This window comes from Myotis nattereri (assembly GCF_964212035.1).
Source record: "Myotis nattereri genome assembly, chromosome: 21".
Taxonomy (NCBI): Eukaryota; Metazoa; Chordata; class Mammalia; order Chiroptera; family Vespertilionidae; genus Myotis; species Myotis nattereri.
The window spans coordinates 810,980-825,000 of NC_138097.1; the positions used below are offsets into that span (position 1 = coordinate 810,980).

The 14,021-nt window shown below is 64.7% G+C and overlaps 1 protein-coding gene across 2 annotated transcripts in view; it reads right to left on the bottom strand.

The window, feature by feature from the left end:
* Positions 1-584: 584 nt before the first annotated feature.
* The window catches only part of CTSH (cathepsin H), a 14,393-nt gene continuing 956 nt past the window's right edge, over positions 585-14,021 (bottom strand). For both annotated transcript variants that reach the window (XM_081114913.1, XM_081114914.1), the window contains exons 2-12: positions 10,511-10,542; positions 9,565-9,670; positions 8,874-8,944; positions 8,134-8,238; positions 6,922-7,008; positions 6,407-6,462; positions 6,140-6,221; positions 5,152-5,220; positions 2,908-3,014; positions 1,728-1,853; positions 585-992 (exon numbers count right to left, since the gene is read on the bottom strand). In XM_081114913.1, coding sequence (XP_080971039.1) covers positions 917-992; positions 1,728-1,853; positions 2,908-3,014; positions 5,152-5,220; positions 6,140-6,221; positions 6,407-6,462; positions 6,922-7,008; positions 8,134-8,238; positions 8,874-8,944; positions 9,565-9,670; positions 10,511-10,542 — 917 coding nt within the window. In that variant the 3' untranslated portion in view covers positions 585-916. The remainder of the gene's footprint in view (positions 993-1,727; positions 1,854-2,907; positions 3,015-5,151; positions 5,221-6,139; positions 6,222-6,406; positions 6,463-6,921; positions 7,009-8,133; positions 8,239-8,873; positions 8,945-9,564; positions 9,671-10,510; positions 10,543-14,021) is intronic.

A 14,021-nucleotide genomic window follows, 5' to 3' on the forward strand; every position in this document is an offset into this window, starting at 1 on the left:
GTGTGGACCAGCCGGGCGTTGCCGTTAGAGGACCTGGGGTGGGGGTGGGGGCTAGAGGACGGGGGGGGGGGGGGGGGGGCTAGAGAACCTGGGGTGTGGTTATGTGAGGGGAGCCCGGAGTAAGGGAGGCGCTCAGGTTTAACAAGCGTCTGTGACTCAGAAACACGCCCGGGCCCCCGGTCGGGGCACCTGCACGCGGTGCACACGCAGGCTCGCTGTCCAACGGCTTTGGGTCCGTTGTCGGGTTTGTGGAATAAACTAAACAAACTGGAGGGTTTGCTGTGGGGGGCCGGGTCCCCGCTGGCGGGCTGGGCTTTCTCCCGTCACCCCAGGACCGAAGACAGTGTCTGCACAGGGAGGAGGTGGGAGGGGGGACGAGCGGCCCCGGGCACGTGTGTCATGAAATGCTCTCCCCTCTGGGCCCCACCTGGCAGACCCGACACGAGCACCCACTGCCCCACTGTCGCCCAGCCAGACCCCGGGCAGCCCCTCCCCCTCCCTCCCCTCCCCCGCGGAGGCCGGTGCCCCCAGGGCCGGCCGTCGGGTCCCCTTGGCCCGCGGCTGCAGCGCACACAGGCAGGCCTGGCCGGAGGTGCTCGCTGAGTGTTTATTCGGTAAAGGCCACAGGAGGGCCCAGCGCTGCCTGCGGGGCACACGCGGCCTCGGAAAGAAAGAACAGAATAGAGAAGAATATCCTTGGAGCCCTTACATCCAGGCCTAAGGCACGGCTGGTGGTCGGCTTTGGTTGGAGGTGGTGGGCTGGTGGCTGGAACTCCCTCTCCTCCTCCTCCCTGGGGGTGAGGACGCCGCAGAGCGAGGCCTGGGGGCTCCCCGCGTCCTCGGGCAGGACAGCCCCCAGCGGCCAGTGCCCGGCCCCCCGGCGTCCCCGTCTGGCCAGCGGTCCGGCTGCGGCCGGTCACACCTGCGGGATGGGGTAGGAGGCGCAGGCGGCCAGCCCGCACATGTTCTTCCCGCGCTCGATGAGGAAGTACCTGCGAGGGGAGGGCGGGTGAGGCCTGGCGGGGTGTCTGCTGCTCCCCGAGACCTGGCTCCACCATCAGCCCCGAGTTGAGGCTAAAACGGTGGCCTTGGGCTTGTTTACCTCCAGGAAATCACTGGCCTGACTTGTGAGCTCCCCCTTCTCTCACTTCCCCCAGAATTCCCTGTGGGCCCCTGGGGACCCCTCCCTGGCCCCCCCTCTTGTAGTTATTTCATTACCACAAGGTCCCCCCCAAAGTGAGGACACGGACAAGGGCCTGGCCGGCGTGGCTCAGTGGTTGAGCGTCGACCCATGAACCAGGAGGTCGGGGTTCGATCCCTGGTCGGGGCGCAGGCCTGGGTTGCGGGCTCGATCCCCAGTCGGGGGCGCGCAGGAGGCGGCCGGTCCATGATTCTCATCACTGATGTTTCTCTCTCTCCCTCTCCCCCTCTCCCCTCCCCTTCTCCCCTCCCCCTCGCTCTAATAGCAATAAAAACCTGGTTCTAGCCCTTTTCTCCCACAAGGAGGGGCTGCCAGCCCACCGTCAGGGACAGCCTGGCTGCCTGGACGGAACTGTTCAGATCTGGGCCCAGGACCGGGACCGGGACCGGGACGGGGGAGGGGCTGCTAGAGGGGCCTAGGCGTGGAGGTCTCCTCACCCCCAGCCCCTACCCGCCCCCCAGGGCTCCCCCACCTGAGCAGGCCCGCCCCTGCCCCCCTCCCCCAGCGCAGGGACCGGGCCGCCTACCCGTTCATCCCCCACTGGGGCCCCCAGGAGTTCTTGACGATCCAGTAGGGCGTCCCGTTCTCCTCTCCGTACCCCACGGCCAGCACCGCGTGGTTCACCTTGTCCGGGGTCTGGTGGCAGGAAGTGCTGGGGGGACACGGAAGCGGGAGGGACACGCTCCACGTCAGCGGCGCGCGGTGCTCCCAGAAGGGGGGGCCCTGGTGGCATCGGCTCCTCCACTCGCCGGGCCAGAGACCCCGCTCTCAGCTGTGCTCACGCAAAGGGCCGTCACCGCGCAAGGGAGCCGCAAGGTGCTGGCCCCGCCCCCACCCCGCCCGGCCCCGCCCACGCCCCGCCCTTACCCCGCCAGGCCCCGCCCTCACCCTGCCCGGCCCCGCCCTCACCCTGCCCGGCCCCGCCCTCACCCTGCCTGGCCCCGCCCTCACCCTGCCCGGCCCCGCCCTCACCCTGCCCGGCCCCGCCCTCACCCCACCTGGCACTACCCTGACCCCGCCTGGCCCCGCCCTCACCCCACCTGGCACTACCCTGACCCCGCCCGGCCCCCGCCCTCACCCCGCCCGGCCCCGCCCTCACCCTGCCCGGCCCCGCCCTCACCCTGCCTGGCCCCGCCCTCACCCCGCCTGGCCCCGCCCTCACCCTGCCTGGCCCCGCCCTCACCCCGTCTGGCACTGCAATGACCCTTCTGTGGGGAGAGGACAGAAGGGCTCGCTGTGCAAGGGCTTGGCCGCCCTGGTGCTTATTTTCAAGCCAACAACAGGCTTCCCATGACCACAGTGAACTAGTTTCCATCAAGAAAGGGCCGGTGTGGGTCAGTGGATAGAGCGTCAGCCTGCGGACCACAGGGTCCCGAGTTCGATTCCCGGTCAGGGCACAGGCCTGGGTGGCGGGCTCCATCCCCAGTGGGGGGCGTGCAGGAGGCAGCCGGTCCCTGATCCTCCCTCATCATGGCTGTTCCTCTCCCTCTCTCCCTCTCCCTTCCTCTCTGACATCAATTAAAAAAACAAGAGACATGGCAAGACGTTCCAGGACAGGCTGTGGGGCCCTGTGTTAGTTCAGCTGACGTGTAACTGTGTTCCTGGCACCGCTGGGCCTGGGCCAGACCCCCCCCCCACCCACCCCTGCGTCTGGACGGTGCAGGGGGCGGTGGGCTGAGGGCGGAGCCAGAGGAGGGCGGTCTCACCTGGAGTAGATGCCCTTCCGGTACTGCATGAAGTCGCTGGTCACCTCGAAGGCAAAGCTCACGGGGTTGTACAGGGCCACCGCCTCCACCATGGCCTCCTCGTCATTCTGGGGGCGGACGGACAGGTGGACAGGGGTCCCCTCCCCGCCCCACTCCAAGCTGCGGCTCCTCACCCCACGGTGGGTCGGTGGGGCAGGCCCGGGTCGTGCAGATGACCCCGAGGGGGGAGAGGTCGGGACATTTGCCGCATCCCTGGAGGGCCATTGAGAACTACCCGCCTGAACATGAGCCTGCTCCCCTGGGTCAAGCATTTCACGGACTCGCCCGCAGCCTGGGCGGGGCCAGACCGGGTGGTGGTGCGGGCCCCCTGCGGCCCGCGGGCCCGACGTTCCCCACCCTTGTTTCAGCCAAAACGCAGCCGCCAAGGGCCGCCAGCCGCCCCTCCCAGCAGATGTGGGGCGAGTGTGGGGCCCCCACTCTCTCAATGCCGGAAGGGCCAGGTCGCACTGGGTTTTCTGTCTGGCTCCCAGGTCCCTCCTCCCCAGCCCTGGCCCCCTGACCTCCCAGCCTTGCCTGGATGGGTCGGCCTGGCCCCCTCTCTCCCCCCTGCTTGGTTCCTGGGGAACCTGCACCCAGTCACTCCTGAAGGCTCGCTGGGCCCTCATGAGCCACGGATGGTGACCCCCCCCACCCCAACACGCTGTCCCTGCACCCCCCACCCCTGCAAAGCCAGGTTGGGAGCTTTCATGGGGGACCCCGGGTTAGGAGCCATGAGATGGTAGGACCTGGTGGGGGGAAGGGGGGGTGGACAAGGAGACCCAGCCAGGCCCAGTGCCCACAGGACGTGTCCCCTTCGGCCGGGGAGGCCGCGGGAGGAAGTGGGAGGCTTTGGGTCTGGGCTGTGGGCCAGCAGCCGCCAAAACCCCCGGGGGAGTTTGCCGAAAGTCCCCGGGCCCAGGCCTCAGCCCCGGCATGTCATCGGCGCCCCGGGGTGGGTCCCGGACGCTGGGAACCCGGACGCTGGGCCGAGCTAAGGAGCCGGCCCCTGGCTGGGCGCTCGGGGAGTGGACTTGAGGGTGGGGGTCAGCCGAGCTGGGGCCAGACCTGCCTCCCAGGGGCCGGGCTGAGATCCGGACAGGTCAGGGCAGATGGAGGCCGGGAAGGCAGGCCCAGCAGGAGCGAGTGTCCGCATTCCTGCCCGCATTCCCGCCGCCCTGCCAGCGAGGGCTGGACGCCAGCGCTGGCCGGCGCCTCGGGGCCCGCAGGCCACGGACAGGGCTCCCCTGGGAACCAGGCAGAGGGGTTCCACGGAGCCCCGATTCCCCTCCGAGCAGGATATAAACGCCCTGAGCCGCCCGGCTATGTTGGGGAGAGAAATTCACAGACATCCCTGCTACAGGGCGTGGGGCCTGGGATGGCGTGAGCTCGGCTCACAACGGCTGCCCCTGTGGCCGGGGACAGGTGACCCCGCCCGCTGAGCCAGCTCCTGCTCCGTGAGGTGCAGGTGACGGTGACCCTGTCTCCCAGGGCCGTGTCCTCGGAGGTGATGCGTGGTGAGTGCTGGGCACAGCGCCTGGACGGATCCTGCCCACCTGGTCGCGGCTGCTACTAGGAGCACCACACGTCTGTGGGCACGCGTGTGCTCAGCCCGGCGCTCCCGTGTGCACACGTCACGCCTACACACCCATGGAGACGTGCTCTCAGCCTTCACACGCATCCCCCCACCCCGGGGTCACCGGGGGCCGCTCACCCTGCCGGCAGCCCCCCACCCACGTGGGGTGAGGCCTGGCTGGGAGACTTCGGGGGTGTGATGGGTGCACCCCTGTGCCCGCCTCCTGGCCTGGCCCTGCCTGAGCTGGGGACGTGCCCACGAGAGGCTGAAACTCCGCGTTCAGCCGGGCGACGTCACTGCAGCGGAACCTGGCTGGTCCTAGGGACGCATTCCCGCTCAGTGAGGTCACGTTCGCGCTCTCAGGCCCCCCCTCCCCCGCCTGCCCGCCGACGTCACACACGCTCACACCCCGTCTGCAGGGTGGCGATGACTGAACCCATTTTACAGACAAGAAAATTGAGGACACTGGGGTGTGAAGACCCGGGCAGACCCAGGTCAGAGCGTCTGCCCGCCCGCGGTCCTGCCCGCTGCTCTCCTGGGACCAGTCACCGTTATCTAAGGGACGCGAGCCCGCCGTGCCCGCGGGCCCGATGGCGGCGGCCTCCATGTGGGACGGAGGGCGCGGGACTCACCAGGGTGATGTTGGCCACGTCCTTGACGAACGCGATGGCCTTCTCGGGCTGGAACTTGCATTTGCCGTCCTGTTGAGGGCAAAGGGCGGGGGGCACAGGTGAGGGCCTCCCCCACGCAGCCTGGCAACACGGACGGACGGAGCAGACGCTGCGTGGGCCGGGCCTGGGGTGGGCGCAGAAGCTCACAGTCCAGCGGCAGGAGACGGGCCTGCACTGGCCACGCCCAGGGGGCCCATGGGGGCGCTAGGTGGGAGGGGGTGGGGGGCATAACCCTGCCCCAGGACACAGGGAGATGGAGCTCAAGGCAGGGGGATGGAGGGGGGGATGCACCGGTCTCTGTCCCGGGAGGTCACGTGGAGGGAGAGGAGGTCAGGTGACGGGAGGCAGGACCTGGCCTGGCCAGCGTGGCTCGGTGGTTGAGCATTAACCTATGAACCAGGAGGTCAGGGTTCGATTCCCGGTCGGGGCACAGGCCTGGGTTGCAGGCTCCATCCCCAGTGTGGGGCGTGCAGGAGGCAGCCGGTCCAAGATTCTCTATCATCATGGATGTTTCTCTCTCTCCCTCTCCCTTTTCTCTGACATCAATCCTATACAATAAAAGCCTAATATGCAAATCGACCGAATGACCGGTCAGTGGGGGGCGGGGCTGGCGAGCAGGCAGCGCCAGGCCAGCCAAGGCGGGTGCCAGTGGGCAGAGGGAGGGGACGGCAATCAGGGGGCGGGCGGTGGCGACCAGTGGTGGCGGAGGGGCGATCGGGGATGGGGCCGGCCACTCGCCGTCCCCCAATCGGGCCCCTGGTCGCCTCACGCAGAGGGCGGCCACCGGAGGCGGCCATGGTGGTGATCGGCCCGCCAGTTGCCTTCCGCAGAGGAGCGGGCCTAAGCCGTCAGTCAGACATCCCCCAAGGGCTCCTGGACTGCGAGAGGGTGCAGGCTGGGCTGAGGAGGGGTGGGGAGGGGAGTCCGGGTGGGGGAGGCGTGGCGTTACCTTGCCCTTGTAGGGGTAGGCGTCCTCGCCCATGATGCCCTTGTTGTAGCGGATGTACTCGAAGGCCTGGCTGGGGAGGCCCCTGCGAGAGGCACACACAGAGGTGGCAGGCGGGCGGTCGCCCCGCGGGGACCCGCTGGTTCCGGGCACGGGGCGTGTCGGGGCTTACCCCGTGCCCGAGGGACCCTGGGCATGTCAGGCTACCCTCCCTCCCCACCCCGGGCACCGGCTGGGCCCACCCCAGGTCCCCTCGGAGCGGGGACGTACCCCTGGCAGCCGTGGTTGTTGAAGTTCTGGGCGCAGTCCACCAGCTGCTGCTCCGCCTGCGGGAGCGAACGCCGACAGTGAGCGCGGTGGGGCCCTGGCACAGGCGCTGAGCCGCCAGCTGAGCCACACCCCCCGCCTCCGGGTCTGAGACGGAGAACAAGTCCCCGAAGGCAGGGGCCGTCCCTGTGTCTGAAGAGCCGACAGGAGTGGGAGGGGCTGGGTGGCCGACTGGCGACAGGTGGGCGGGCCGTGCTGCGGGTGTGCACGTGGGTGTGTGTGGTCCCGGGTCCCGGGGTGGCACACGGACCGGGAGCGGCCTGCTCCCCTCCTCCCCTTGCCCTGGTACCCACACGGGAGGGGGGTTGGCACAGCCTTCAGGGGCGGGGCCCTCCTGCTGGGGGTCGGGGGATGCCCAGCTCTGCTCTGTGGACAGCCTGGCGGCCTGGGCGTCCTCAGCTGAAGCCCGGAGCCGTGCGGAGGCCCCGCCTGTGCCCACCCCCTGGCCAGCTGCTTACCAACGAGAGCATCTTGCCCGTCTTGATGGCGATGGCGGACTCCAGGGCCCCCGTGGTGGAGAAGGTCCAGCAGCTGCCACAGCCGCCCTGGAGGGGGGCGGGGTCTGTGCCTGGGCCCCCAAGTGAGGCAGCCCCTGGCACCCAGGCTCCCACCCACCTCAGCCCCTCTGACCCTCACCGCCTCCTCCCCCGTCACCGAGGAGGCGCCCGAGCACGCTCACTGCTGGCCGCTGTCCCGCCAGGGCCGGCCCCCTCCCTCCCCGTGGCCCCGGCTCTCCTCCCTCTTCCCAGCAGGACTCACCAAAGTCCTGTTTCTAGAACCTTCTCTCTCACCTTTCCACCTCCCATCGTGTTCCACCCACAGTCCCAGCTTTAACAACTCCCCATGCCTGGTCGGTGTGGCTCAGTGGATAGAGCATCGACCTATGAACCAGGAGGTCACGGTTCAATTCCCGGTCAGGGCACAGGCCCGGGTTGCGGGCTCGATCCCCAGTGGGGGGCGTGCAGGAGGCAGCTGATCCATGATTCTCTCTCATCATGGATGTTTCCATCTCTCTTTTTCTCTAAAATCAATCCTATATAATAAAACCCTAATATGCAAATCAACCGAAGAAACGACCGGTGGCTATGACGCGCACTGACCACCAGAGGGCAGATGTTCAGCCCAGGAGCTGCCCCCTGACGGTCAGTGTGCGCCCACAGGGGGAGTGCCGCTCAGCCAGAAGCCGGGCTCACGGCTGGTCCTGGACTGCGAGAGGGTGCAGGGACCCCCGCCCCCCCCCCCAGTGCACCAATGTCGTGCACCGGGCCTCTAGTATTTGAAAAACAAACAAACAAAAAACCCCTAACAACTCCCCAAACCCTACCACAGGCTGCCCAGGCCCAGCCGGCCTGTCTGTCTCCTAGACAACCCCCCCCCCACCCGGACACCTGACCCACCTGTCCTGCCCCGTCCTTCCATCCCAGCAGCCTCTGCTGTGCCCCTGCCGCTGCCCAGCCTCCTCGCTCACAGGCCCCACTCCCCGTGGCCGCCCTGCCCCCCAGCCTGTGCCCGGGCCGTTCTGGCCTCTGTTTCATCACTTGCTCAACGGAAGGACGGTGCTTGCCTCACGGGGCTGCGAGGGGCGATAAGGCCCTGCCTGCCTGTCCCCCGTCCCCCGCGGGGCTCAGCGATGGCGCTCGGGACGGGGTGGGGGCGGGGGGCGGGCGCACCTGGTTCTTCACGTGGGAGACGAAGTGGCCTTTCTTCCTCCAGTCCACGGACACCGGGTAGGGGCCGCGGCCCCGGAGGTAGTTGCTCTTGGTGGCCGAGCAGTTCTGGAACGACAAACACAACCGTTTTCTCGGAAATACGGGTCCTTAACGTGGAATCCCCGCCCGCCCGCCCGCCCGGCCAGGGTGGCTCAGTGGTTGAGCGTGGACCTATGAGCCAGGAGGTCAGGGTTCGATTCCCGGTCAGGGCACAGGCCCGGGTGGCGGCTCCATCCCCGGTGGGGGGCGTGCAGGAGGCGGCCGATCCAGGATTCTCTCTAATCATGGATGTTTTCTCTCTCTCCCTTCCTCTCTGACATCAATAAAAATATATGTTTTTTAAAGGACACAGTTCCTCCAGCTAAACCTGGATTTCAGGCAGAAGACCAGCTCTGCGGTGTGTGCCCCATGCAGGGCTCAGGATGCACGTGTGCTAAAATATTACCCTTTTTATTCTTTTAATCTGAAATCTGACTTTTAACCGGGTGCCTGCATGTTGCCCGGCAGCCCTAAGTTCAGGGCCCGCGGCGCTGAGGCGAGAGCGTGGGTCTGAGGGCGGGCTGCTGGGAGCTGGCCTCTCGGGGTCCCCGCGGACCTGGGCCCCCCACAGCGGCGGCCAGGTGGGGGGTGGGGGGGCCGTGCGGTTAGTCCCAAGGTCGGAGCGCAAGGACTCCGGGTCGGTCAGGACGCACGGCACCCACCTGAGGCTCTGACCACAGGTACTTGTGCTTGAATTCCGCGAAGGTCATGTCTGAGAACGGGTTTATTCCCACTGAACGAGAGAAGAAAAAAAAAACCACAAAGACCAAAGTGAACAGTTACAACCAAAGACCAAGACGTGCGTCACGAATAAGGACACAGACAATGAAAGAAACCCCATGCTCTCTCTACTCAGTGCCCCACGGTCAGTTCAGGGCCCCAAGGTCAACTCAGTGCGTAAGGTCAGTTCAGGGCCCCAAGGTCAAGCCTGGCTGGGCCTCAGAATCCCCCGGAGGGCACCGGCCAGTGCGGCTCAGTGGATAGAGCGTCGGCCTGCGGACCGAAGGGTCCCGGGTTCGATTCCGGTCAAGGGCACGGACCTCGGTGGCGGGCTCCTCCCCGGCCCGGGCCCTGGTCGGGGTGCGAGGAGGAGGCGACCCATCGATGTGTCTCTCTCACATGGATGCTTCTCTCCGTCTCTCCTTCTCTCTTCCACTCTCTCTAGAAATCAATGGGAACATACCCTCGGGGGAGGATTTTAAAAAAAAGAAAAAAAAATCTTATAAAAGATAATAAGTGGAAGGAGAGGCTGTCACTGATGGGTTTCCTCCCAGCACCCGATGTTTCCTCTCCCCAGAGGGAGCCAGACCTGCAGCCCAGCCCGTCCCCCCGCCCCCCCACCCCCGCAGGTACTTTTAAACGTGCGGTTCTTGGCGTTGTGGGCTTCGATCTTCCTCCGGTTGCTGGCGAAGGTCTGCAGCCTGTGCTGGTACTCGACCGTGCTGTACGCCTTCTGGTGCTAAAACAGAACACAGCAGCGCTCAGTCCCGGAACCGACGGATCAGTCCCGGAACCGACGGCTCAGTCCCGGAACCGACGGCTCAGTCCCGGAACCGGATGCGGCTCCCGGAGGAGCCGGCGCCCTTTCCTACGAGGACGGCGGATGGAGGTCATTTTTGCTGACAGCCGTTCTCAGGCCCGGCCCCGGGCAGCTGCCCACCGCCATCCTGGATCTCAGATGCCAACATCGGGGCGTTACAGAGTGACCCCCGGCCCCCAGGGACCTGCGGCCAGGATGGAGCCCAGGAGGCCACCCGATCGCCCCCCCACACACACCCCAGGGGCCCCGGAACAGGGACCTGCCCAGTGCCGTCAGCCGTGGGCACCACCTCTGGTGCTGGTCCAGTTTACGGCAACGGTGCCCACCGGCGGGGCTCCGTGGCTGAGCCTCGACCTATGAACCAGGGGGTCAGGGTTCGATTCCCGCTCGGGGCACAGGCCCGGGTTGCGGGCTCGATCCCCAATGTGGGGTGTGCAGGAGGCGGCCGATCCATGATTCTCTCTCATCATGGATGTTTCTCTCTCTCTCTCCCTCTCCCTTCCTCTCTGAAATCAATAAAAAATATATTAAAAAAAAACAACCCAAAATGGGGAATGAACCCCGAGGCTGGCTGCCGGCCCACATCCCTCCTGGGGACCCTGCAAGGAGGCCACTCAGCTGCCCCTTCCCCGGGGATGGGAAGACCGGAGGCCACGGCTGGAACTCCCCTCCCCCCCCCCCCCCCCCGGCAGGGCCCGGCCTGGGAACAGGAAGCCCCCGAGGCAGGCGAAACCCCAGAAAGAAGAAGTTGGCACCGACCTGCAGCATCCAGGACTTGAAGCGAACCATCTCTGCGGGGAGAAAAAGATGGATTAGGCGGTGGCGACCGTGACACCCAGTCACGGCCCAGGAGGCCCCTGAGAACCGATTTGCATTTCAGGAAACTGGGCTACAGTTAAAGCCCCCAAAATGGTGCCACCTAACGCCCAGCCCCACAGGGAAGGCGGTGTTGGCACCCACGTCGGCGTGGAAAAGCTCGCGCCCCGAGCCGGTGGCAGGCCACGGAAAGGCGTGTGTAATGATCTGTGTCCTTTTCTGTAGGAGACGCTCACTAAGAAGTTAATTTAAAAAATCTGTATGCTGCCTGCCGGCCGGCCGGCATGGCTCAGGGGCTGAGCGTCGGCCTAGGAACCAGGAGGTCAGGGTTCGATTCCCGGTCGGGGCACAGGCCCGGGTTGTGGGCTCCATCCCCAGTGGGGGGCGTGCAGGAGGCAGCCGGTCCAGGATTCTCTCTCATCATGGACGTTTCTCTCTCTCCTTCCCTCTCCCTTCCGCTCTGAAATCAATAAAAATATATTTAAAAACAAATCCATAGACTCCCAACGATGAGCAATTTTGCGTGAACAGGACGGAGAGGACACGTCTTAGCCTTTGCAGGATCCCGTGGTCTCCGTCACAGCCACTCAGAGCTGCCCTGGCCACACCGCGGGTGTGTTCCAGCGAAACCCTGTTTACAAACCCGGGCCTGCCCGTCGTCCGCGGGCCCCCCTGTCCCCCACCCGCACCCCGTTACGTTTAACTTCTCTAAAAATTCATTTCTTTTTAACCGAGGGTATTTTCCCATTATTTTTAGAGAGAGAGGAAGTGAGAGGGAGAGACAGAGAGAGACATCGACGGGTTGCCTCCTGCACGCGCCCCGACCAGGGCCCGGGCCGGGGAGGAGCCTGCCACCCAACGAGGTAGTACATGCCCTTGACCGGGATCGAACCCGGGACCCTTCAGTCCACAGGCAGGTTTTGTGGACGCTCTGTCCACTGAGCCACACCGGCCAGGGCTAAAAGTTCACTTTAAATGGAAAGACCTGCAAAGGATGTATTCCAGCTTCCTGCACACACCGGCACTGTGAAAGGAGACTGACTTCGCGTGACGGGCGGTGGGTGGTAAGGCCGGGTGATTTAACTAACACCCGGCACCCGGCACGCAGACAGGCCCTGCCCCCAGCGTCGGGCGTCTCACCCAGTTTCTCTTCCTCCTGAACCCCATCTGCACCCACACGCGCCTCAGAACTGGACCCCAAGGGACCATCTGTTTATACCGATCTCCGCCCTCACCTTGCTCCGTGCAACAAGGACAAAAAGAGACCATTTCCGCCCCGGCCGGTGTGGCTCAGTGGATAGAGCGTCGCCCTGCGGACCGAAGGGTCCCGGGTTCGATTCACGGTCAAGGGCACAGGCCCGGGTTGCGGGCTTGATCCCCAGTCGGAGGCGTGCAGGAGGCAGCTGATCCCTGATTCTCTCTCATCATGGATGCTTCCCTCTCTCCCTCCTCCTCCTCCTCTGAAATCAATAAAAATAAAATTTAAAACAACAATAAGCAATGAAAACATTAGTGTTTATTGCTCTTGGGACCAGGAAGGCCATTTAAAAAAATTATTCTTCATAGTTGAAAGTATTGCGTATGTCTTTTTCCCTCCCATCCCCGCCCCCGCCCCCAGGCCCTCCCCGCCCCACTGTCTGCCTCCAGGGCCGTACCTACGTGCATACACGGTCCCTGGTGGATTCCGTCCCACCCACCGCCTCCCGCCTCAGCAAAGCCCTTTTTAGAACGGCGTTGCTCAACGCCTGGCATTCCTCACCCCGCCCAAGTCACACGGCGCCCTAACCACTGAGCCCTGCTCCCGGGACCCCGTCAGCTGACACCCCGTGAGGTCCTCCCTCCTGAAAATCAGCTCCCTTCAAGAACTGACCCCGCCCTGGCCGGTGTGGCTCAGTGGGTAGCGTGTCGGCCTGTGGACTGAAGGGTCCCGGGTTCGATTCCGGTCAAGGGCACGTACCTGGGTGGCTGGCACATCCCCAGGAGGGGGTGTGCAGGAGGCAGCTGATCGATGTTTCTCTCTCATCCATGTTTCTAACTCTATATCCCCCTCCCTTCCTCTCTGTAAAAAAACAAAAAAATATATTTAAAAAAAACCCCAAAACTGACCCAGCCTAGATCTGTCACCGTGAGCCGTTGTGTTTGCTGCCCCCCGAGTTCAGATTTAGGACCAATGGAAGGAGAGGTCCCCCACCCCTGGGCGCTTTCCCGGAAGTCAAGGGCCTGGAAAGGGACCCCCAGTCTGTGCGGAATTCCCTGGAATTCCTGTGTGTCCCCCTGTAGATCACGCCCGCCCCCCCAGTTTGAAGATCTCTGCTGTACAGAATCTAGATCTCGCTCTGGGGGGGTCATAGACCTGTCCCGGAAACCTGGGGGGAAATGCACGCCCCCCCAACTCCTGCCCCGGGGCGGGCGTCAGAGGGAGGTCCGCAGACTGGGTCCCAGGGGATCTCAGGGGGGGCCCAGGACCGGCGTTGGGAACAGGTGGAATTGGGGGACCACGGGCTGGGCTGGCGGCTGGCGGCTGGCGTGTGTTGGCCGCTGTGCGGGGTTTAAAAGCAACACGTGGGTGTGAAAACCCGGACGATGGGAGGGAGGTCAGTGGGAGAAGCCAGGGAAAGCCCAGCCCCAGCCACATCCATAGCCACAGACTGTGATGGAGGGAAGGAGGGTTCTTGGGGGGGATGGGGGGAGACTGCCTGGGGACCGCCTAGAACAGGGGTCCCCCATCTGGCCTGCTGCCTGATTTTATCCATTTTTACAGGTGTTTTTATTTTTATTTTACTTTAAAAAAAATGTATCTTTATTGATTTCAGAGAGGAAGGAGAGGACGAGTTAGAAACATCGATGATGAGAGAGAAACCGATCAGCTGCCCTCTGCACGCCCCCCACTGGGGATGAGCCCGCAACCCAGGTACATGCCCTTGACCGGAATCGAACCTGGGACCATTCAGTCCACAGGCTGATGCGCTGTCCACTGAGCCACACCAGTCAGGGCACAGGTTTTTTATTTTATTTTTTAAATCCTCACCCGAGGATATTTTTCCATTGATTTCGAGAGAGAATGGAAGGGAGGGGAGAGAGAGAGAGAGAGAGAGAGAGAGAGAGAGAGAGAGAGAGAGAGAGAGATACCCACTGGTTGCCTCCCGCACGCCCCTCCGACCAGGGCTAGGGATGGAGCCTGCCACGGAGGGAATTGAACCCGGGACCCTTCAGTCCACGGGCTGACCGACGCGCTATCCACTGAGCACACCGGCCGGGGCCTGTTTCTATAGTTTTGACTGGCTTGCGGGGGGAATTAGCGTTTGTGGTCCCTGGAAATCGGTGTGGAATTCCGACTCCAGGGCCCGTAAGCGATGGTTTGTGGAGGCAGGACCTCACGTGTGTGCGCCCCGCCGGTGGCTGAGTTAAGTGGCTGCCACGGAGACCGAACACATGGCCCACAAACCCCCCAATA